At 45.5% G+C, this 25734-nt stretch overlaps 1 protein-coding gene across 2 annotated transcripts in view; it reads left to right on the forward strand.

The window, feature by feature from the left end:
* The first annotated feature begins 3405 nt into the window (after nucleotides 1-3405).
* Nucleotides 3406-25734, forward strand: part of Ttll11 (tubulin tyrosine ligase like 11) — a 237692-nt gene continuing 215363 nt past the window's right edge. For both annotated transcript variants that reach the window (XM_021156572.3, XM_021156573.3), the window contains exon 1: nucleotides 3406-4137. In XM_021156572.3, the coding sequence (XP_021012231.2) occupies nucleotides 3406-4137 (732 nt within the window). The remainder of the gene's footprint in view (nucleotides 4138-25734) is intronic.

The raw sequence follows: 25734 nt of genomic DNA on the forward strand, positions 1-25734 counted from the left end.
CAAAGTCGAGAGTCGAGCGCCACCTGGTGTCAGATATTGACAGTAACAGGAAAAAAAGTAGCTCCCATGCCTCTCCCCTAGACAACTTCAGGTCCCTGATATAACAATAGTCAAGTTTACCTAAAAACTGATTTTCCAGTTAGCAAAGGAATTTCATGCTTGTTGCAAAAAAAAAGAAATTGGAAAACAGAGAAGAATAAAGAAGAAATATGACTCAGTCCAGAATAATGGTCACAGCCCAGAATAATCACTATTGGGATTTGGAAATATTAACTTCCGGTGTCTTATCTCTTATTACGTTCCTTTCATAGAAAAGAATAACAATAACTCGTGTTCTTACATCTTCTATACACACATTTCAGGTGCTGCAAGCCAACCTGGAGTTAGAATCTTATCTTTGCCGTTACTGTCTTGAGTTCTCTGAGCAGCGATTTCTTTCACCATCTGTGAAACATGGCTCCCAGAACTGTCCCCAGGATGACAAGGCATCTGCAGCAATCAGTTCAGTCCTTGTCATAGATCTGTTACTCACCAATGACAGGTTATAATGTGAAGCTTTGACTCCTCTGATCCCTCAAAGCAATCCTGTAGAAATTGACTTGGGGGTGGGTTCAGGGGCACGAAGAGCCACAAGACCACTACAGGTTTCCAAAACTGAAAGGAAAGATTCAAGCAAGATTTTGTGTTTCCAGCGCTGCAGCTGTTCCCATTTCTCTCTAAATTCTTTCAGTCCCTCTTTACGTTGGGCAGTTTTTAAACACAGTAATTACAGTGCTTTTGCCGGTTCCCGTGATGTTACATCACTGGCATTTTTCTCTAGGGCTAAAGCTGTCACAGACAGCATTTACCAAATTAACTTAGCTGCTTCCTCAGTGTGGAATAACTGAATCATGTAAAATTTCATACATTCATTCATTCATTCATTCATTCATTCACTCATCCATCCATCCATCCATCCATCCAACCATCCATCTATCCATCCATCCATCCATACAATAGTTACTGAGTACATCCTCTCTGCCAGGTCACTGTGCCCCTCATTTCTGGCTCCAAGACTGGCAAGACAGACATGAAAACAGACAAGCAAAGCTCCCACCTTGGAGTTGTGAGGAGGTCCCTTACCCTGACCTGCTCTTTGCTCTCAGCAGTCACAGTGGATGCTGCTCCTGGAGGCACCTCCTACGGGGCTGGAATGTTCCTGGGGGCTTTCCAGAGAAGTGAGAGGTATTTCCAGTGCTGTCCAAAGCCCAACGATGGCGTTCAATTGGGCCCTTTGTGCCCTGTTCTTTTTTCCCCCATGCTTGGGTTTCATCTGGTCCAGTCAGCTTCCCTGCTCCCTTGCATGCACAGCACTGCATCTTTTCCTTATCCTTTTCCTCAGTGAGCTCCTGCAGCATCTGCAGCAGGGGCAGGGATGTCCTCAGCTGGTGGACAGAACCTCTGTGACTGTGTCTCAGTGGGCAGAGCCTGCGCTTGGTTCCCTCCTCACTGGCTCTGGCCATGGCAGAAGCCATAGCCACACCATCTAACTATGCCTGCCCCATTCTCAAGATTCAGCGTATAGTTCATGTCTAATGTAGAGCCTGGCCTTTAATTCTCAGAAAACTCATTTGGCCTCATGCTTCATCTTTATTTTTCTCTCTTCCATAATTACCTCACCGGGTGAGGTCGGCTTTAAATTGAGGGACCAGAGCCATCTCAGCCTCCCCATCAGTCTAGGCAAGGACAGATTTGAACTGATTTCTCTCTAGAAAAGACCAGAAAATGGCTTCAAGAACCTGTAGGTACTTGGGGTGTTTACCCTCTCTTCCAGAGACTGTGACCCAGAACATCTGGTTGAGCCTGTGGGTGTGACTGGTTGGGGGTGGGTGGGATTGTTAAAGTTGCCCGGTTGATTCTAAGGCCCCAATGTCAAGAACCAGAGACTTGCCCGAGGCCTTTGGAGAAGTCCTGGAGCTGTCCGTGGTGCCTGAAAGAGGCCTTCACTGCCCAGACATTTACTCTCCCTCAGGAATTAGTACAGGGTTATGCTTTCAATGTGGAAAGTTCCGGAGATGAATAGTAGGACACCCCAAATCCTGTCCCACCTGATGTCTCTGGTTCCAGTTGCCACCACTCTCATTCATTAATGCTTAAAATTATCATACCCCACCTCCCTCCTCTCTTAAAGGCAGTCCATCCCTACAGTTGTGACTTTTACATTGAGATAGCATTTCTCTTGCCTTCCCTGTCATCGCTATGTCAGGTCAGCTTCTGCCTTTTCTCCAAGCTGCTGTAGCAGCCTCCCAATGAGTACCATCTGTCTCCATTATACTCCTGTCCATTCATACTGCAGTTGGTGCTGCGCTCTTCAAGCATAGAGACATCCTCTAGTTGCACAACCTCTCTTGATAAATTTCAAACATTAGTTGTCTCTTTCTACCCTCTTTTCTGGAATCACATCCTCTCTTTGCTTCTGTGACTTTGTACACACTGTTCCCTCTGCCTAGATGTACCCTTCCTTAGTGTCTCTGCCTAGGAAACTCAGAGTCATCTTGGTAGCTGTCTTTTGGGGAACTTTACTCAGTGCCCTCTGGCAGAAGTAGCTACAGTCTGTACTGATAACCCTCTACCACATCCTGACTGCCATTTCACAGAGAAAACAAAAACAAAAACAAAACCCTTGTGAAGCCAAATAAGACAAAAACAAGAGGTACCTTAGTAGTTAGATTCAAGGGGGAAATAGATTTGTGGTGACCAGGGCTGTGGGGTAGGAATCCCAGGAGTTAGTTCATGGGTATGCTTTCAATATGAAAAGTTCTGAAGATGAATGGTAGAGATGGTTTGCACCACAGTATGAATGCACTGAATGCCACTGAAGAGTGAATTAAAAATAGATTAAATGAGGGCTGGAGAGATGAAGGCTCATCTGCCATTCATTTCCTGGAACCACACAGCAGGTCACACCAGGGAATCTGATGCCCTCTTCTGGCCTCCTTCTCCACCAGGAACATCCATAGTACACATACACACATGTAGGCAAAATTATACACACACATAATAAATTTAAAAATAATTAGTATGTTTTGTTATATGTTTTTTATTGTAATAAAAAGTGTTGCCCTCTACAAGTCTAGGAATCTGAAGGGCTTCTCCATCCCATGGGAGAGACCTGAAAACCGACAAAGGTGGCCTCCAGCCTCAGTCTGAGGCTCACAGAAAAGGAGTCGATGAATGTAGTAGGACTGGGGAAACTGAGTCTCGTGTTTGAGGAAGAACTCGCTCTTCCCAAGTCCTTCCCTTTCCAAGCTCGGGAGCGAGACAGGAGCGCAACACCTTTTACCCTCAACCCCAGTATAAATCATTCCTGGCCAGGCCCTGAGCTCTCAGAAACTCTGCATGTGTGACAAGCTGCCCTCTTCCAAGATGGCTATCGCCACCTCTGTGACAGGCCTGGTCACGTGGGCGCGCTCGCTTGTGAGGTCGCCGGGCCCCGGCAGGCGATTGTCCCTTGCGGGGCCCCGTCCCGAGGCGGCGACTATCCCTGTCAACCGGGGCCTGAGAGATCATGGCAACGGGCTCGGGCGGGGAGCGCGTGGCGGCGGCGGCGGCGGCGACGGCGGCGGCAGTTTGGTCGCGGGCCGGGACGGCGGAGCAGCGGCGGCGGCGGTGGCTGTGGCGCCGGCACCGGCCCTGAGCGTCATGCGGCGCAGCAGCCCGGAGAAGAAGCCGGAGGCTGAGTTGGAGGCGGACGCGGCGGCGGCGACAGCGGCGGCGACAGCAGCGGCGACCGAGTCGCTACCGGCGGAGACCGGGAAGCAGCAGGGCGTGGACGCTGGCGCAGCCGGGGATCCAGAGCGCCTGGAGCTGGAGGAGCAGCCCAAGGACGTGGGCCCGATCCCGACCCCGACGCGACGCCACGCGCCCGAGGAAGGAGAGGCCCGCGTCGTCCGGCGGCTGCCACCTGCGCTGCCCCTGGCCCAGCCGAGGCCGGCGGCGCGGGCCCTGAGCCAGCTCGTGAAGGCACGGGGCCGGAGCCGCAGCCGGGTCTACCGGCGGAGCGCAGGCTCCATGCGGCCGGTCACCGTGGACAGCTCCAAGGCCCGCACCTCCCTGGACGCGCTCAAGATCAGTCTTCGCCAGCTCAGGTGGAAGGAGGTGAGGCCCGCCGGCCCGGCGCGTGGGCACAGGGGGGTCGTCCCGAGGCCTGGCCCCCGGAGCCACTTCCCAGGTCAGGTCAGCCCGTCTCTGCTCTGCTCCCCTACAGCTTTTCTTATGTCTGCAACCCTGGCCTCGTCAAGCTGTAGATCCTGGTTTATCTGGCCTGTCTTCTCAGTTGGCCCTGGGGCCAGGGGCCACCTTTCACTTTCTGCATTTCAGTTATATTTAAAGTTTAGTAAACTTTCGTGCTTAGAGTGCCACTCTTGGGCCAGGTTTGTGCTCGCCAGCGCCTCACTACACTCTTCAACTTAGCTGTGCGACCTTGAGCAAGCTACTTTTCTTCTTTTGGCCCGGTTAACCTCGGTAAAGAGAAGCCGGTTCGTTCCGGTTAGGAGCATAGTGCCTAGTGCTTGCACAAGGTTTCAGCAAATGACAACCTACTTTCATCACGCTCTTTTACCACCACCACCACCACCACCATCACCACCACCACAGACACTGATTGGGGGATGTAGCAGGTGACAGTAAGTGGGGGTGAAAGCATGAGTGAGCAGATGAATCACTCACCCTTGAATTCATTTCAGACCTTTTAAGGGACGGAACAGGACAAAAGCACCAACGAATCCGAGAGGTTTCTATTTTCATTGGCTGAGTAAATAAAGCCAGCTGACTTTATTTACAGCATAGAAACCATTGATCCACTAAAGATTCCGTGTGCAGAAAGCATGAGGGCTCAGGCTCTGAACTTTGTGCTAAGGCTGTGGTACAAGTGGTTTAATGAAGTTGGAGACTGGGGAGAGATGGCCACAGGTCCACTATGGTCAGAATGTTGATGTCCCAGTGGAAGAGTTTAGTTTGGAGAGAAACCAAGAATCAGGTGGGGTGGTGGAGGTGGGGTCTGGCAATCCCAGGTGTCAGAGCCCTCTGTCTTGATTTTCACACCTTGGAAACTGGACGAGGATTGGGGAGACTCGGTTCTACAGTGTCTAAACTGTAGATGAAGTCCTATGTCCAGCCCAAAGTTAGGCGGGCCAGGAAGGTAAACTTGGACTTGTCAGAGCCACCCAAAGATAGGCGGGCCAGGAAGGTACACGTGGACTTGTCAATGCTGATGACCTACTGAAGAGAGTCCAGGGATAGAAAGTAGCTAAGAACTCAAGCTGGCTAGCAAGTGCCTGTGTTCTCAGCTCAGCCCTGAGAAGAGACAGGAAGCAGCCTTTATCTTGCTCAACCAACCCAGCACAGGTTCATCCCCTTAATTTGTAGATATCCTCCATGGTGATACCAAGTTCTGTGCTGGGCCTAGAGAATCACACTTTAAATGTACCCTTGTCTTCAAGTGTTTCAGTAGGGAATGAAACCCAGTGAGTAGTCCTGGTATCTTCAGGCCCATTGCTGCTGCTGCTGCTGCTTTAAATGCTCCTTTCCCAGCTAGCTATGTGCATGGCTTTCTCTGTCACCTCTTGGGACTGCTGATCAAGGTCCTGAGAGAGGTCTCCCAGGCAATGTTCGCAGCCATCTCTAGCCCTGGCTGTTTGCTTCATAGCATGAACCTCTACCTGACATTGTGTTGTATTTGTTTATCGACTGTTTTTCTCACCAGAATGTAAGCTCTTCAAGGGCAGGCATTTTATTTTGTTACTGCTGTACTCAAAGTTGTCTGGCACCTGGAAGTTGCTCAATAAATATTTGTTGACTGCATGACCATATTATGTGGTGAGTGTCTCTCTGTGCTGTGGGAGGCAGAGGCGGTCAGCTCTAGTACAGCCTCCTCAGGGAAGTGAAGCCCAAATGAGTCTTGAGTGTTGAGCAAAGTTATTTAGTGGTGTGGACTCTGGGTCCCTGGTAGAGGGAGTGGTGTGGGCCAAGCAGAGTGCATGCAGTGCTTTGCAGTAGTGCTGGCTGGCTGGATCATAGAGAGGGATGTAGCATGGTGAGAGATAAGGCGGTATAAGTGAGCCGGGGTCAGATTGTGTCACAGGACTTGAGCCCATTCTTGAAAGGAAACCTGTAGGCCGTTGCAGAAGCCCAAGGGTCTTCAACCTATCAGCTCTACTATTGTGGATAAGTGAGTGGACTTCTTCAGACCTGTTTGCTCAGCTGAATAATGAGGGTAGGTTTAGCAAATTCAGGCTCCCAGCCTACTGAGGTACCCACAAAATAACAATGTTAAACTCTTGCACCAGTGAGCCCAGAAGGATAGGTAGTTCCTAGGACCCTACCTTGACTGCCCCTCCCATTCCAGGCCTTCTTTCTATCACTTGTAAAACGTGTTGGCATATAGGTAAAGATGCTCATTCTAGTATATTTGAAAATAATTGACTCCCAACAAAAAGCCTTCACTGTGATGTAATGTCACCCTTCCTAAAGACAGGGTAGTATGACTGGTGTTGCTGGTGTCCCTGTCAAGAGATACCCAGCAAATGAACAGTAGGACATTTGTAGCAAAACACAGATGTCATCAGATGCACTAGGATTTGTTTGAAAGCACCATCCTCCAGAAACCTTCTGATCCTTCTGACTTTATCCTTGGTTGTTGTAGTCTTAGCATCTAAGACAAAACAAATGCATGGGAAGTAACACAGATGAACTTGGTACTAACAAAGCACAAATGCACAACCTTTGTAGGCTGTCTCCCATCCCCTACATCCCTTATGGGAGTGGTGTTGGACAAGATCCTTTCTAACTTAGGGCCAATGGAGGTGACTGCGCATCAGGCTGCCTTGAATGTTTAGCTGGGCTACTCAAGAGTGCGGGAGTTCCTGCTGGATGCCTTTGGTGGTGAGTGGGAAGCCCAGAAAAGAATAAGGTCATGACTAGGAGTGGTGGCATGTGCCTCTGATCCCAGGACTTGAGAAGCCAAGGCAGGAGAATTATAAGCTCAAGGCTGGGCTGGGCTACTTAGCAAGACCTTGTTTCAAAAAATGAAAACATAAAGGAAGGAAGGTCATGACTGACAATTGGTATGAATGCTCCCACTCTCTGCAGGTGTGTAGGAAGAACCTTCTCACCGTGGTTCACTTCCCAGGGGGCGTGGGCAAGACCTTGAATCCAGAAATGTGCCCAGCTACTGGGTGCGTGAGTTCTCTTCTCCTCTTGGCTTCTTTTTAGTTCCACATATATCTAGAACCCACAGTGATGGTGGAAATAATGAACCCTTATGCAGCTCCTTCTCTATACCAGACAAGTATTTAAACCTAACCACCCACTACAGTAAGTGCATTAGTGTAGCCATTTTGTAGATGGGGAAACTGAAATACACAGAGGCTAACTTACGCAGGGTCATATAGTGACTTAGAGACAGAGGGAGAATTTGCAATAAACACTCTGCCTGAGTCCAGGCTTCAGGTCTCTGCTCACCTGCAAACCGCAGCAGTGGGTGTGAAGAAAATAGGCTCCTCATTGTGCAAGCGCTCCCACTGAAGAGGCACAGAGCTGCAAACAGATGGCCATGGTCCTGTCTGGGATCTGGGTGGGCAAAGGAAATCCCACACCATGGGACAAGGCAGGGAGTGGGGACCAGGTCCCAGATATAAAAGTGACATGCTGGTGGCTTAGGGAGTATGTGGGGAGCAGAGAGATGCAGAAAGGACCAGCTCAGAGAGCCATCTGTAGACCATGCCAAGAGGCCTGCATCCCTATCTGCACTGCCCTGCAGCTGGTGGCTGCCATAGACCCAGCTTCCCATGCCCACTGTCCCTCATGCTAAGTCTGATGGTTAAGTTTTCAGTCACTCAGTTCTGGGGAGGTCTAATTCACCTGAGTCCATGGAAGGGTTTTAATTTGTTTCTGCAAGAGCAAATTCACAGATGGTAGCCCTGTAAACTTGTAGATGTGAATATAGTTATTTCAGGTTAGCAAAGGAAAGCCACATGTCCAAAAATCACTACTGACAAAGTCAATGGCTCCCGCTCACATTTGGAGACACTATAGAAAATCCTCTCCCCATCTCCTATGTGTCTTTGTTTGCTTGCGTTTTTACTTGTCACCTTCATTAAAGGACACCTTGGAGAAAAGAACAGATATTGAGTATGTGAGCTGCCCTCCTTGGAGACAGTGATTGTGAATGTGTGCCACAATTCCACAAACATGACATGACATGAATGGGGGCTCAGGAAGATTTGATAGGAGGACATTTGTTGGCAGTGGTTTGCATAGTCCCTGTCCTGGGAGCTCTTACAGTGTGAGCTCTGTTTCAGACATTCCAGTATGTCTTTGAAAGGTCCCTGCCTATCTTCAGTATATGCACACGACTATCTTAACACTTGTAACATGTGAAGTACTTTTTATTAGGTGTATCTACTAGGTATGGTACCAAGTACTTAGTACTCATTAAGAGTGGATTGAGGCCAAAACATAGTGGCGCACGACTTTAATCCCAGTCCCTGGGAGGCAGAGGTAGGCAGATCTCTGAGTTCAAAACCAGCCTGGTCTACAGAGTGAGTTCCAGAACAGCACCAAAAGTAAACAAGCCAAGTGGAGTAAGGAGCTGGAGAGATGGCGTAGTAGTTTAGAGCACTGGTTGTTCTTCCAGAGGGTTGTTCTTCCAGAGGACCTAGGTTCAAGTCCTAGCATAGATATGGAAGCTCATTACTGTAACTCCAGTCCTAGTAGATCTGATGCCCTCTTCTTGCCCCTATCAGCATTGTTTGACCATTGTGCACAGACATACATGCAGACAAAACACTCATGCACATAAAAATAAGAAGGAAATAAAGAGAGAGAGAGAGAGAGAGAGAGAGAGAGAGAGAGAGAGAGAGAGAGAGAGAGAGAGAGAAAAGAAAAGAAAAGAAAAGAAAAGAAAAGAAAAGAAAAGAAAAGAAAAGAAAAGAAAAGAAAGTGGATTGAAGGGCTGGCATAATGGCTCAGTGGGTAGAAGAGCTTGCCTCCAGGCCTGATGACCTGGAGTTAGATTCCTGGGACCCACATGGTGGAAGATGAGAACTGACTACTGATTCCTGTAAGTTGTCTTCTGCCTTCTACACAAACACCCTGACATACCTCTACATGGACATATAGACACACAGAGACACACAGACACAGACACACACAGACACACACAGACACACACAGACACACACAGACACACACAGACACACACACACACACACACACACACACACACTGAATGAATGGGGGCTGGAGAGATGGCTCAGCAGTTAAGAGAACTGATTGATTTTCCAGAGGACCTGGGTTTGATTCCCAGGATCCACATGGTGGCTCACAACTGCAACTCCAGTTCCAGGGGGTCTGGCTTCCATGGGCACCAGGCACTCTTCTGGTGCACAGACATACATGTGGGCAAAGTGCCCATACACACAGAGTAATAAGAAATTTTAAGATGGATATAATTGTAGTAAAACATTTTTAAAAACAAGTGGTCGGAACACTTCCTGTAGATCTTTCATCTCTTCCCCACACTAACTCAGGCAGATTACCTCTCATCATCTCCAGTTTAGATGACTGAGTTTAGAGATGAGACAATCAAGGTTTGAGAGAGATTGGTACAGGGCTAGCCCAACTCTACATTTGCTATTCCTTTGCTAAAAGCAAGGAGTTAGTTAGGTCATCGCCCTGCCCCCACTATCGTTACTCCCAGGTAAAGGCTGGAGGAATGAAGCAGGCCCAGCATCTAAGCAAGAGAATCAGGTTTATCAGCAGTCAGTAGTGTTCCAACACCCCTTTTGTGGGTGTTTCCTAATTCTCCACTTTCTATCCCTCCCTTTCCCCATCCAACCTGTAACTCTCAAATGACAGCAGACACTCAGAGCCAAGAGAGCCATATTACAAGCAGCACTCGAAGTAAAACACGCTGAAACACACCCCGCCTGGCAGATGATCACTCCACACCCACTCCTCCCAAGTCCTGTCTCGCCAAGGCACAGAGGTGACCCCCGGGCTATCAGATGGCTCCTCTGTGAAATGTTATAATGCCAGCGATTTGCATCTCTTTCTGAGTCCTTCTGGAAAAAGGCAGAGTACAAAATGAAAACCAGGGTGCCTTTGCCCTCCCTTTCCAGTTTCAACGATAGTGCAATTTATGTCACATTTTTGAAAAGAGCATTATACTTGAGAGCAGTTTATGCCCCACTCCATCAAATGTTCTCCTTCAGCAGACATGTTATTTTAACGTCTAATCCACCAGAATTTCCCCTTTGCTAGTTAAACTTGTCATCACAGAGAAATCACAATTCACTGCTGCTGGTATTTGAACAATACATGTAATAGCTTCGGCATCCAGACTAACTTCTTAAAGAGCCCCTTCAAGACAGTAAATTCCAGGGTTCATGCTCAGGGTCTGTAACTATTGCACATTAATTTTTTTTTAGCAGGTGTGGTATTTTCTGAGGCTGTTTTTAAAGGCACAGAACACATACTGTGTGCATCCTCCCTTCATTTTGCCTGCAGTTTTGGATCCTGGTTTTCTGTCAGCTCGTGTTGAATGGAAAAATCCACCCGTATACTTTATTCCTCTTTGAAATCTGTTTCTGAAGAAGAGCATATTGTAAAACCAATTGGCCTCTTTCAACTGTCTGCTCCAAGGGGAAGGACCAGGTGGCTGAGGGTTAGAGTGTGGACTCTGTACAGGCTCCCTGAGTGTCAGCTCCTTCAGCTGTGATGACACTTGCCCTATCAAGTATGTCTGTGAGAGGCATGGAGGAAGGCACAGGCATCGCCCTGGCCCAATGCTGGGCATACTGCTGCTTTGTTTTGTTTTTATTCTCTCTCTCTCTCTCTCTCTGGCTTTTTTTTTTCTTTCGGTTTTTGGTTTTTTGAGACAGGGTTTCTCTGTGTAGATCTTGGCTGTCCTGGAACTCACTCTGTAGACCAGGCTGGCCTTGAACTCAGAAATCCGCCTGCCTCTGCCTCCCAAGTGCTGGGAATAAAGGTGTGCGCCACCATGACCAGCGATGCTGCTGGTTTTCAATTGGAATTCCTTTCCTTCTATGGGGCAGTGAACACATTGGTCTGTATGTGTGCTTGGTCTTTGATCTGTTTCATTAACTAGAAGGAAAAAGAAATGTCAGGCTGCTGATTAAACTTATCCCAAGCACATATGACCATTCTTCGTCTCACAGATATTTGTGACTCACATGTACCCACTCTACTTGGGCTCTAGTGGTGTGACAGATGGCAGATCTGGGGTGCTGGTGGCTTTGGGTAAAGGTCAAGGGGATGATTCAATGTGAGATTAATTTTTTGTTTGTTTATTATTTATTCACGTAATATCCCTATCATTCCCAAGTCCCTCCTCACACAGTCCCATCCTTTCTTCTCTGAGAGGGTGGAGGTTCCCCTGAGTATCCCCCCACCGTGGCACATCAAATCTCTGCAGAGCTAGGGGCATCCTCTCCCACTGAGGCCAGACAAGGCAGCCGAGTTAGGGGAAAATATTCCAATGTTGGTTTTTTTGGGGTTTTTTTTTGTTGTTGTTGTTGGTTTTTTTTTTTTTTTTTTTTGGTTTTCGAGACAAGGTTTCTCTGTGTAGCCCTGGCTGTCCTGGAACTCACTCTGTAGACCAGGCTGGCCTCGAACTCAGAAATCCACCTGCCTTTGCCTCCCAAGTGCTGGGATTAAAGGCGTGCGCCACCACCGCCCAGCCCAATGTTTTAAAGTAGTGTAGATTTTAATTTTTTTTTTAAAATTAACTGCATTTTTTAGGGGGTGTGACAAGGTGTTCTCAGACTGGCCTCCAATTTGGGATTCTACCTTCCTAGGCCTTCTCAGGACTGGGATTGGAAGCATGAGTCACCATTCCCAGCATCAATTGTACTTTGGAAGTCCCATGAACTCTGCATGAATCAGCTTTTAAAGACTCTACTGTGGACTGAGTGTGGGTCTCGGACTTTGTAAATCATGTCAATCACCATAGGAAACTAATTGTAACATCTGTCCAGCATCTGTCCATTGTCTTTGAGTTCACAAACAAGTAGGTGGCTTCACTGGGGAGAGTGGAGGGGCGTTACACAAACTGGAAGAACCGTGCACTTCCTATGTGTGTGTGTGTATGTGTGTGTGTGTGCGTGTTGTTTTTATCTCTATTTATTTTTATTTTTTGCTCCCTCCTTTAAGACCTCAAAAGGAGTCTCGAAAAAACACAGACATGGATTTGACAGTGGCCTCTGTCATGTGGCTTTGCAACCCAGACAAGCTGCTTCTCCTCTCTGAAGAGGTTCCTCATGACTAAAACTGAGCACAGGTGTGAAAACTGTCATACAGTCGTGAGCACTTGGGTGGGTTTAGCTTCTCCAATGAATTTCTGACCTCTGAATTACATTTTATAACAAATGTCGATGACGTGAACAGGTGCATAGGCTTGCTATTCCTTTAATGTATTTTGGCCTCCCCCACTCCTGTGACTGCTCCCAGAGACCCCACCCAAAGGCCATTTTTAGGGCTGGAGAGAATATGGGCTGTGTTTCTGTCCCATGGGGCTGAAGGAGCATCTCTGTGCCTTGTGTCCTCAGCTGCTTGGGCACATGTGCTTCCCTGGACTTGGAAGCTGCCACCTGGTAACGTTTAGGAGTGAATCCCAGCAGGCAGTTCTGCCCTTCTCCCAGCTCCTGCCATCTGAATACATCCCATCATCCTTGAGGAAGCTGGGGAATATGGTTGTTTGTCCCCCGTGCTGCACTGTCTGTCCTGGAGAGAGGCAGTTCATCATTTTCGATAGGAAAGTAATGAAGACAGTAACTATTATAAATATTCCATGAACGCTTGAGAAAAATGTGTGCTCTTTAGTTATTGAATGTAATATTTTATACATGACATTTGATTCATTGGGAATTGCATTATATAAAGTTTATGGCTTTAGTTTTGAATTTGACTTATTCATTTATTGGAGTTATGCTAATATCATTCCCCTATAATTGTGGATTTCCTATCTTTTTGTGATTTTTTTTTCTTTCCCCATTTTCTTGCTGCACTAACCTGGGAGTTACACATTCTATTTTTATTCCTAAAACCTTATGCTAGAAAATTTGGCATGCCTGTAATTTTACATAGGTTAAAGTTAGGATCATGATGCTCTTTTTAATGCCTAAAAAGATTTAGTTTCTTATTTTTAAATTTTATTTATTTATTGTTTTGAATTTAAATACAATTCCATCTTTTTTCCTTTCCCGCCTCTATGCCCGTTCCCCACCAACTCCTCCCATGATCCTCCTTCCAACTCTTCCTGTGTTCCTTCATTCCAACCCCTTCTATGTCCCTCTCCTCAAATAGATGGCCTCTTTTTCTTTCATTATTATTTACACACACACACATGCATGCACATAAATACACAAATATAACCTAATGAGTCATTTTTGCTGCTTGTGTAATTTCAGGGCTCAGATGGTTTCAGGGCTGGCCATGGTTGTATTGGTTAACCAGTTAGGGTTCATCCCTGGGAGAGCCTAATTCTCCCTCCTCCCTCTCTCAGCAGTCATAGCTGCCTGTAATTCTTTGTCTGGTGGGGCCTGTGAGATTTCCCTCTTCTGTGTTAGTATGTCTATTGCTGCTGTCATTGTTTAGGTCAGATTGTTGTGGTGCCATGAATACAGCTCCCCTGTCACATCTAGGAGGCAGTTTCACAGCAGACTTCCGGTCTTCTGTCTCCTACCTTTCTGCGCCCCACCCCCTTCTGCTGTATCCCTGAGCCTTAGGTGCAGAAGCTGTGTTGTAGGCGCAGCACTGCGGCTGCGCTCCCCGTGGTCAGTAGATCCATGCGGTCTTCTGTAATGGTCTCCATTTTCTGTAAAGAGAAGCTGCTTTGATGAGGGGTGTCATTAATCTATGGGTGTAGGATACGTTTTAGAATACTTCAAGAATCATGTTAGTTTAATAAAGTGGTGGTAATATGCTCTCTTTTAAATCTGTCACCTCCCTAGCCCCGGGCAGTTGGCTAGGTTACTGTTATTATTTTTAATTACGTGTATGTATTTGTGTGTGGGTTTGTGCATGTAAGTGCAGTGCCCACTGAGCTAGAAGAGGGTGATGGGTCTCCTGGAATCAGAGTTAGAGGCATTCGTTAGATGTCTAATGTGGGTACTGGAAGCAGAGCTCTGGTAGGTATTCTGCTAGATCAGTGTATACTTTTAATGCTGAGCCACCTCTCCAGTTCCAGTCTTTACTTGTTGTTGTTGTTGTTTTGAGTCAAAGTTTCTTTGTGTAGCCTTGACTGTCCATTTCTCCATGTAGCTCTGGCTGTTCTGGAACTCACTATGTAGACCAGGCTGGCCTTGAACTCAGAGATTCTCACCTGCTTTTGCCTTCCAGGTACTAAAAGGTGTGTGCCACCACTACCCGACTTGTTTGTTTTTATGGCTGTGGCTGTGTGCGTGCTATGATGAACATGTGGAGGTCAGAGGTCAGCAGCACGAGTCTGTCTTCTCCTACCACATGGGTCCTGGGGATTGAGCTCATGGCATCAAGGTTGGCAATAAGACCACTAACTGCTGAGCCTTCTTCTCGTCCCATTACTCTCCCGGCAACTAATGGTCTCAGGGGAAGTCTTCACTCAGGACATATTTTTACATGCTTCAGTAGCTGGTATTTTTGTTATGTTATGTTATCCTTTCTACAACTTCAAAAGTTAAATATTATTTTACTTAGCTTTGATGTCTTTTGGATTTACCCACAGTTGCCATTTTCCTTATTTATTTTGATTAATTTTATGAGGTACTATTTATAATAAATTCTATTAGGTTTTATTGTGCCAAAATTCCCTTTATCTTCCCTCATTCTTGGGGGATAGTGTTGCGGCAGGCACATACAGTTCACAGGGCTCTGTCTTGTCAGTCACATGATCCTGCCCATGCACCCTTCCTCTCGATTTTGCTGTTGGGATGAGCTGGCAGACCCTTTCCTTTTGCTGGTTGGGTGCGCTTTTCCTTTGGGTACTTCTAAAGTCTCTCTGCTTCAGATGTCTCCTGAGTCACTGACGCCCTTCCAGGAGAGGGGGTTTTCTTTTTGTTCTGCTGAGGATTTGGGGAGAATTTCATTTTCTGATGTTCGCCATCCTATCTATTCTAGAAAGTTCTTGCCCATTTTCTCTTGCAATATTCTCTCTCATCCAGTCTCCCTTTGCTATCTTTCTCTTTTGGGGTTTTGATAGAGGTCTCAAGTCTTGTTTGATGGTATTCTTGTGCTTAGGACTTAAATCTATGGCTGTCCTTTGAGGTGTGGGTCAAACGTGAGAATTTTCATTTTCTGTGACTCCTGCAGAGGCTTCTATGAACCACAACATTTAATATTGTGTGTGTGTGTGTGTGTGTGTGTGCGCGCACACACACATGCATGCGTGCGCATATGACTGTGTTTGTCTTTGTTGTACTTTTTAAACTCTAGACACAGTATGAGTTTATGTATTTTGTCTCCAGCCTCTTCTGCAGGAAATGTTATTGTAGGCATCCTGGGAAAACTTTTACCTCTTATTTCTCCTTGCGTTCACCAAAGCCGTGACATGTATTTTAGGGGCCTGGCTTGTATGTGAGTCTCTGTTCTGGTTCTCACCCTGCCAGCAGGCATTTAGAAGCCAGAGCACATGAGGCCAGGCCATTGCTTACGTGTCCAGAAACAAGACAGTCACTCAGTTGACTCTGCGGACTGTGGAGAATGGATTACAGGGAAGACTTGAGGCGGAGAAGTAGGCTAGGATGCTATGGCAGACTGAGTCAGGGTTAAGACACCTGGAATGGGACGGTGACAGGTGAGAAGGGTATCGATGAGGACTGTTAGCCACTCCGTGGAAGGGAGCCCATCCTTTGCATCTGCAGCTGTCCGGCAGAGGCATTTGGAGGTCATAGTGGACTTGAACTGGGTGCTGCCCAGCAGAGGCATTGGAGGTCATAGTGGACTTGAACTGGGCATCACTCTGCATCTGGTGCTGCTTCATGGGTTCCCTTGAGAGTGACCGTTTTCTCTAAGGCAGATGATGTAGAGAGATCCAGGCAGTGTGCTCATGCCTGTGTCTGGCATTACAAAGTTCAGGCCAGAAATAGAGAGCCAGCTGTTTGAGAGCCCCGCAGCCTTCCATCCAGCATGGCTGGTTTTCCATCATCACGTAGTTTTCTTTAGCTTAAGCACTTGTCCTTTTTTCAGGAGTGTCTGAGAGTGCTCACACAAAGCCTTACCATCTTCCTGGATTTTTATGATATTTCTCAGAAACAACTAAATCTTACGAGTCTCTCGGCACTCTGCAAAGCTGTTCCTCTAATGGCTGTTATCGCTCAGAAAACTCCCTTCTCCTAAGGTGTTCTGTGTCTGGGGATCAATGGGAGAGGCAAATGGTCCCTGCCATGTGACACTTCGATGAGCCTCACATGGCCACTGAGGACTGCTGCTGTGGCAGTTTATGCAACTAGTGTTCCGTTAGAACAAGCAGAGCATTTCTAGAAAGTGAGGTGAAAGAAAGAACAGCTGTGATCCCTTGGCCTGGGAGGTCTCTATTATCACTAAGTAAATATGGCTTGAATATCAGCCGTTCTCCAAGGCCTTTAAACCAGAGCCACAGTTGTCTTATACCTTCTTTTTGTGGGAATTAGAATTTCTCTTCTAGGAAAAAATATACTAGCCAAAATACTATTTATTGAACAATTTATTAGGGTAGTACATTATTAATAAACTGATGTTGGTTATTAAATAATCTGTTGAATCACAACGAAGTATTCGCTGATTTGAACTTGGAATTCATAAGTAAACAAAGGATGACCAAGTTGCAATATAAAATCTCAAATGTAACTACTGCCCTGATTCTGAAGAGGCATTTCGGATGATTTCCAGTGTAGCCCCGAGCCACCCTCACCTGTAAAAGCAGACCTGTGTTTGGAAAAACAGGCTGCTGCTAGATCAGCAGAGCAGGGTCTTCTGCTTGTCAGGCTTGTCAAATCGGCTTGTTAAATAAGATACTTGATTGCCATCTGCCAGAAATGCCTCATTATAAATATCGAATCACCCAAATGGAAAATCACCTGTTTGCTTACCAAGATGGAATGTTTCTCGATGTTTGTTTAAAACAACAAATCATCTTATTATGACAGTATATCAATACTACATAATAGCTATTGCTCATAAGCCACGCGCTGTAGAGTAAAACATAAAATATTGTGAGCTAGCCCTTTTGGCCTGAGCCCTTAGACCCAACTCTTCTGGATGTTGAGGCAGGAGGATCAATTGAGCCTGGAATTTAAGACCAGCCTAGGAAATTTAGGGAGACCCCCTTCTCCAAAATATAGCAAGAAAATTCCAAACGTTAACAGAAAGCCCGCACAGAAACAGCAGGTTGAGAAGAGCCACAGGGACAGTGAACCCATGCTTGGTGCTGAGATGTGGCAGGATCCGGGAGGGAGGATGACTCGTGTTAAAAATATGGAGGCTCCTGGGTGAGTGTGGTGCACAGTCTTTCCCACAGCTTTGGCCTCTTGCCTGATTCCTGTGTTCTGGATAATCAAGCCATGGGTCTAGTCTCCTGGGTGTTGCTATTTTCAGTGTGCTGCTCTTTCCTCTGGCCCATACCTCCTCCATCTTCAGGTGTCGGTGAAACCCTCACTTTCCAAAGGAGACTTACCTGACTGCCTTAGATGCTCTCTCTCTGGGCTCCCCTTCCACAGCATGTGTCTGCTTTATTGTTATTGCTTGTATTTTCTCTTTCCCCAGCAGACTTTATTTTTTTATTTTTTTTATTAGGTATTTTCCTCAATTACATTTCCAATGCTATCCAAAAAGTCCCCAATACACTCCCCCCACCCAGTCCCCCACCCACCCACCCCCACCCCTTGGCCCTGGCATTCCCCTGTACTGGGGCATATAAAGTTGGCAAGTCCAATGGGCCTCTCTTTCCAGTGATGGCCGACTAGGCCATCTTTTGATACAAATGCAGCTAGAGTCAAGAGCTCTGGGGTACTGGTTAGTTCAAAATAATGATCCACCTATGGGGTGCAGTTCCCTTTAGCTCCTTGGGTACTTTCTCTAGCTCCTCCATTGGGGGCCCTGTGATCCATCCAATAGCTGACTGTGAGCATCCACTTCTGTGTTTGCTAGGCCCCGGCATTGTCTCACAAGAGACAGCTATATCTGGGTCCTTTCAGCAAAATCTTGCTAGTGTATGCAATGGTGTCAGCGTTTGGAAGCTGATTATGGGATGGATCCCTGGATATGGCAGTCTTTAGATGGTCCATCCTTTCTTCACAGCTCCAAACATTATCTCTGTAACTCTTTCCATGGGTGTTTTGTTCCCAATTCCAAGAAGGGGCACAGTGTCCACACTTTGGTCTTTGTTCTTCTTGAGTTTCATGCGTTTAACAAATTGTATCTTATATCTTGGGTATCCTAAGTTTTTTGGGCTAATATCCACTTATCAGTGAATACATATTGTGTGAGTTCCTTTGTGAATATGTTACCTCACTCAGGATGATGCCCTCTAGGCCCATCCATTTGCCTAGGAATTTCATAAATTCATTCCTTTTAATAGCTGAGTAGTATTCCATTGTGTAAATGTACCACATTTTCTGTATCCATTCCTCTGTTGAGGGGCATCTGGGTTCTTTCCAGCTTCTGGCTATTATAAATAAGGCTGCTATGAACATAGTGGAGCATGTGTCCTTCTTACCGGTTGGAACATCTTCTGGATATATGCCCAGGAGAGGTATTGCTGGATCCTCTGGTAGTATTATGTCCAATTTTCTGAGGAACCGCCAAACTGATTTCCAGAGTGGTTGTACCAGCTTGCAATCCCACCAACAATAAAGGAGTGTTCCTCTTTCTCCACACCCTCGCCAGCATCTGCTGTCACCTGAATTTTTGATCTTAGCCATTCTGACTGGTGTGAGGTGGAATCTCAGGGTTGTTTTGAGTTGCATTTCCCTGATGATTAAGGATGCTGAACATTTTTTCAGGTGCTTCTCTGCCATTCGGTATTCCTCAGGTGAGAATTCTTTGTTCAGTTCTGAGCCCCATTTTTTAACGGGGTTATTTGATTTTCTGGAGTCCACCTTCCTGAGTTCCTTATATATATTGGATATTAGTCCCCTATCTGATTTAGGATAGGTAAAGATCCTTTCCCAATCTGTTGGTGGTCTTTTTGTCTTATTGACAGTGTCTTTTGCCTTGCAGAAGCTTTGCAACTTTATGAGGTCCCATTTATCCATTCTCGATCTTACAGCGCAAGCCTTTGCTGTTCTATTCAGGAATTTTTCCCCTGTACCCATATCTTCGAGGCTTTTCCCTACTTTCTCCTCTATAAGTTTCAGTGTCTCTGGTTTTATGTGGAGTTCCTTAATCCACTTAGATTTGACCTTGGTACAAGGAGATAGGAATGGATCAATTCGCATTCTTCTACATGATAACCGCCAGTTGTGCCAGCACCATTTGTTGAAAATGCTGTCTTTTTTCCACTGGATGGTTTTTGCTCCCTTGTCAAAGATCAAGTGACCATAGGTATGTGGGTTGAACTCAGGGTCTTCAATTCTGTTCCATTGGTCTACTTGTCTGTCGTTATACCAGTACCATGCAGTTTTTATCACAATTGCTCTGTAGTACAGCTTTAGGTCAGGCATGGTGATTCCACCAGAGGTTCTTTTATCCTTGAGAACAGTTTTTGCTATCCTAGGTTTTTTGTTGTTCCAGATAAATTTGCAGATTGTCCTTTCTAATTCGTTGAAGAATTGACTTGGAATTTTGATGGGGATTGCATTGAATCTGTAGATTGCTTTTGGCAAGATAGCCATTTTTACAATGTTGATCCTGCCAATCCATGAGCGTGGGAGGTTTTTCCATCTACTGAGATCTTCTTTAATTTCTTTCTTCAGGGACTTGACGTTCTTGTCATACAGATCTTTCACTTCCTTAGTTAGAGTCACGCCAAGGTATTTTATATTGTTTGTGACTATTGAGAAGGGTGTTGTTTCCCTAATTTCCTTCTCTGCCTGTTTATCCTTTGTGTACAGAAAGGCCATTGACTTGCTTGAGTTAATTTTATATCCAGCTACTTCACTGAAGCTATTTATCAGGCTTAGGAGTTCTCTGGTGGAATTTTTAGGGTCACTTATGTATACTATCATATCATCTGCAAAAAGCAATATTTTGACTTCTTCTTTTCTGATTTGTATCCCCTTGATCTCCTTTTGTTGTCTAATTGCTCTGGCTAGGACTTCAAGTACAATGTTGAATAGGTAGGGAGAGAGTGGGCAGCCTTGTCTAGTCCCTGATTTTAGTGGGATTGCTTCCAGCTTCTCACCATTTACTTTGATGTTGGCTACTGGTTTGCTGTAGATTGCTTTTATCATGGTTAGGCATGGGCCTTGAATTCCTGATCTTTCCAAGACTTTTATCATGAATGGGTGTTGGATCTTGTCAGATGCTTTTTCAGCCTCTAACGAGATGATCATGTGGTTTTTGTCTTTGAGTTTGTTTATATAATGGAATACATTGATGGATTTTCGTATATTGAACCATCCTTGCATCCCTGGGATGAAACCTACTTGGTCAGGATGGATGATTGTTTTGATGTGTTCTTGAATTCGGTTAGCGAGAACTTTATTGAGGATTTTTGCATCAATATTCATAAGGGAAATTGGTCTGAAGTTCTCTATTTTTGTTGGGTCTTTATGTGGTTTAGGTATCAGAGTAATTGTGGCTTCATAGAATGAGTTCGGTAGAGTACCTTCTGATTCTATTTTGTGGAATAGTTTGTGAAGAACTGGGATTAGATCTTCTTTGAAGGTTTGATAGAACTCTGCACTAAACCCATCTGGTCCTGGGCTTTTCTTGGTTGGGAGACTATTAATGACTGCTTCTATTTCTTTAGGGGATATGGGACTGTTTAGATCATTAACCTGATCTTGATTTAACTTTGGTACCTGGTATCTGTCTAGAAACTTGTCCATTTCATCCAGGTTCTCCAGTTTTGTTGAGTATAGCCTTTTGTAGAATGATCTGATGGTGTTTTGGATTTCTTCAGGGTCTGTTGTTATGTCTCCCTTTTCATTTCTGATTTTGTTAATTAGAGTACTTTCCCTATGCCCTCTAGTGAGTCTGGCTAAGGGTTTATCTATCTTGTTGATTTTCTCAAAGAACCAGCTCCTCGATTGGTTGATTCTTTGAATTGTTCTTCTTGTTTCCACTTGGTTGATTTCACCCCTGAGTTTGATTATTTCTTGCCGTCTACTCCTCTTGGGTGAATTTGCTTCCTTTCGTTCTAGAGCTTTTAGGTGTGTTGTCAAGCTGCTAATGTGTGCTCTCTCTAGTTTCTTTTTGGAGGCACTCAGAGCTATGAGTTTTCCTCTTAGAAATGCTTTCATTGTGTCCCATAAGTTTGGGTATGTTGTGGCTTCATTTTCATTAAACTCCAGAAAGTCCTTAATTTCTTTCTTTATTCCTTCCTTGACCAAGGTATCATTGAGAAGAGTGTTGTTTAGTTTCCACGTGTATGTTGGCTTTCTATTATTTATTTTGTTATTGAAGATCAGTCTTAGTCCATGGTAATCTGATAGGGTGCATGGGACAATTTCAATATTTTTGTAAATATTGAGGCTTGTTTTGTGACCAATTATGTGGTCAGTTTTGGAGAAGGTACCCTGAGGTGCTGAGAAGAAGGTATATCCTTTCGTTTTAGGATAAAATGTTCTGTAGATATCTGTCAGATCCATTTGTTTCATAACCTCTGTTAGTTTCACTGTGTCCCTGTTTAGTTTCTGTTTCCATGATCTGTCCATTGGTGAAAGTGGTGTGTTGAAGTCTCCCACTATTATTGTGTGAGGTGCAATGTGTGCTTTGAGCTTTACTAAAGTATCTTTAATGAATGAGGCTGCCCTTGTATTTGGAGCATAGATATTCAGAATTGATAGTTCCTCTTGGAGGATTTTACCTTTGATGAGAATGAAGTGCCCTTCCTTGTCTTTTTTGATGACTTTGGGTTGGAAGTCAATCTTATCAGATATTATAATGGCTACTCCAGCTTGTTTCTTCCTACCATTTGCTTGGAAAATTGTTTTCCAGCCTTTCATTCTGAGGTAGTGTCTATCTTTTTCTCTGAGATGAGTTTCCTGTAAGCAGCAAAATGTTGGGTCCTGTTTCTCTAGCCAGCCTGTTAGTCTATGTCTTTTTATTGGGGAGTTGAGTCCATTGATATTAAGAGATATTAGGGAGAAGTAGTTGTTGCTTCCTTTTATTTTTGTTGTTAGAGTTAGTGTTTTGTTTTTGTGGCTGTCTTCTTTTAGGTTTGTTGAGGGATTACCTTCTTGCTTTTTCTAGGACGTGGTTTCCGTCCTTGTATTGGTTTTTTTCTGTTATTATCCTTTGAAGTGCTGGATTCGTGGAAAGATAATGTGTGAATTTGGTTTTATCGTGGAATACTTTGGTTTCTCCATCTATGGTAATTGAGAGTTTGGCTGGGTATAGTAGCCTGGGCTGGAAATTGTGTTCTCTTAGTTTCTGTATAACATCTGTCCAGGCCCTTCTGGCTTTCATAGTCTCTGGTGAAAAATCCGGTGTAATTCTGATAGGCTTGCCTTTATATGTTACTTGACCTTTTTCCCTTACTGCTTTTAGTATTCTATCTTTATTTAGTGCATTTGTTGTTCTGATTATTATGTGTCGGAAGGAATTTCTTTTCTGGTCCAGTCTATTTGGAGTTCTGTAAGCTTCTTGTATGTTCATGGGCATCTCTTTCTTTAGGTTTGGGAAGTTTTCTTCTATAATTTTGTTGAATATATTTGCTGGTCCTTTGAGTTGAAAATCTTCATTCTCATCTACTCCTATTATCTGTAGGTTTGGTCTTCTCATTTTGTCCTGGATTTCCTGGATATTTTGAGTTAGGATCTTTTTGGATTTTGTATTTTCTTTGATTGTCGTGCCGATGTTCTCTATGGAGTCTTCTGCACCTGAGATTCTCTCTTCCATCTCTTGTATTCTGTTGCTGATGCTCGCATCTATGGTTCCAGATTTCTTTCCTAGTGTTTCTATCTCCAGTGTTGCCTCAATTTGGGTTTTCTTCATTGTCTCTACTTCCCTTTTTAGGTCTTGGATGTTTTTATTCAATTCCATCACCTGTTTGGTCTGGTTTTCCTGCAATTCTTTAATGGATTTTTGTGCTTCCTCTTTAATGTCTTCTACCTGTTTAGCAGTGTTCTCCTGCAATTCTTTAAGGGATTTTTGTGCTTCCTCTTTAATGTCTTCTACCTGTTTAGCAGTGTTCTCCTGCAATTCTTTAAGGGATTTTTGTGCTTCCTCTTTAATGTCTTCTACCTGTTTACCAGTGTTCTTTTGTATTTCTTTAAGTGTGTTATTAAAGTCCTTCTTGATGTCCTCTACCATCATCATGAGATATGCTTTTAGATCCGGGTCTAGCTTTTCCGGTGTGTTGGGGTGCCCTGGACTGGGTGAAGTGGGAGTGCTGGGTTCTGATGATGGTGAGTGGTCTTGGTTTCTGTTAGTAAGATTCTTACGTTTACCTTTCGCCATCTGGTAATCTCTGGGGTTAGTTGTTATTGTTGTCACTGTTTAAAGATTGGAGCAGACTCTGTGTTCCACTCACCAGAAGTCTCAAAATCCTGTGGCGGGTGTCGTGGGTAGCTGGCGGGTGTCAGCCGACCCTGCGCTCTAGCTACTCCGGTGCTGGTCAGACCGGAAGAGCCCCAGCAGACTTTAAATTCACCTAGTGCGAGAACCACGTGTGTCTCAGTCTTGCTTATTATTGGATCCTCACACTCCATGCACAGTGCCTGCCATAGTCTAGAATCAGATTCTGTTAAGTACTGGCTGGAATAATTTTTCCATTCCTTCTTCAAACATTTCCTCAGGCTTGACTTAGTGCCGCAGACTCTCCTGAGCCCCGGGCAAGCAAAGCAGTGGCTCCCTAGAAGGGCTGTCCTTCAGGGAGCCAGGGTCTAGTGTGAGACCCAATAGGAAGGGCAGAGATAAAGATAAGGGTGAAGAAAGAAGAGAGGATGCTTCAGCTGGGAGGAGCCTCTGAGCTGAGCCTGCTGTGGAAGAGTGGGCTATCAGGGGCTAGGGCTGAGGTGGTGCCAGGGTGATGGGACTGACTGGGGAGGGGACTGCTGGCAGTTATCTCCATCGGGAGCACAGGATGTGAGAGTAAAGTGACATGAATTGGCCCGAGATACATGCAGTAGTCAAGCTAGAGACATCTGAACTTCAGACTGGGAGCTGGGGGAGCTGCTGGAGGGAGGAGTGTGAATGGAGGGGTGTGTGTGTGTGTGTGTGTGTGCCTGAAAAATCAGATCCATAGATTTGCAAGTGAGAAAGCCTCTCTGGCTGTGGGGTGGAGGTATGTCTAGCAGGTGGGATGGTGAACAGAATAGGTAAATCCTCCTTAGGGACTGGGAGAGTGGTCTCCTCTGGTCTAACATCTAAAGCGTGAAACGTGGCGAGGAAGCACTAAAGTGACATCTGGTGACCGAGCCAACTGTGGAGACTGGCAGAGCAAGCTGTATGAGTCCTCAGTCCAGAATAGGGACTGCGTCACTTGGCACTTTATTGAGCTTTTGTGGAAGTTAGGCATCTGCCCTTGCTCCACACTCCACAGTAGATGTCTGAGGTAAGACTGACCAGAGCCTTGTCCCTGGTCTGTTTAAATGAACAAAAGGCAGACTCTACACCCAGGTCTTTCTCAGTGCAGGGTCAGGGATCTCTGTCCTTCTTTCTGATGAGTGGGGGCCACAAAGAGGGCATCCTGCCACAGAGGGATGTTCCTGTGTTTGCATCAGGCCATGATGTCCTCTCTCCTGAGTGTCCTTTCAGAGGGAGAGGAGAAGGCCCAGGGGGCAGCTGTGTGCTGTCTGCCCCAGCGCCATGGTGAGAGATGTGTGCACAGCTTCCATCCTCAGTGCCTGGTATTTGGCTGCTATTTAATAAAGGCCTCATTGCAGGGAGGGTCATTAAGCAACCAATGATGTATTTCATCTTCATTGGGGAAGAAGCTGCCGAATTAAATCAAATTCAGACCATGTGGAAATAAAACAATAAAAATGCTGTCTATCCACATGCATGGGCCTCTTCCTGAGGGGAGAGGGTCAGGAAGCAGCCATCCAGAGTCCACACTGATCTGTGATCTTCTCCAGTCTCTTCACACAAGTGCACATGTGTGCATGTGCATGTGTGAAAGCATGTGTAGGTATGTGTGTGCTTTGTTACATATGTTTGTGAACATATGCATGCAAGTGTGTGCGCACATGTATATGGCTTCCCACCTTATCTTTTGTCACCTCCCTGGAGCTAGCTTATTAATTTGACTAGGCTGGTAACTAGTAAGCTCCCAGGGGTCTGCTTGTATCCACCCACCTCTGTTACCTTGGTTACAGACACACATAACCACACCCTGGTTTTACGTAGGTGCAGTAGATCCAAACTCAGCCCTCATGGCAAGTTGTCTCTCCACCTGTTCCCACCTCCCCCATCCCCTATTGGGAAGCCTTATGTTTTCCTGTCATCTGTAAAGGGTCACTTCAAACGTTTAGAGTTCTATAGCAATGTTAGTAATGTGGCCCTGTAGCCCCCTAACCCAGCCTCTCCATAGTTCTCCACCTTTTCAGCTGGTTTCACTGAAATCCAAGGTCTGCACTCCTCTCTGGAGCTTGTGATCAGTTCCCGCAGCTC

The sequence above is a fragment of the Mus caroli genome, unplaced genomic scaffold, assembly GCF_978045245.1.
Source record: "Mus caroli unplaced genomic scaffold, Mus_caroli_1 scaffold_2, whole genome shotgun sequence".
Classification (NCBI taxonomy): domain Eukaryota; kingdom Metazoa; phylum Chordata; class Mammalia; order Rodentia; family Muridae; genus Mus; species Mus caroli.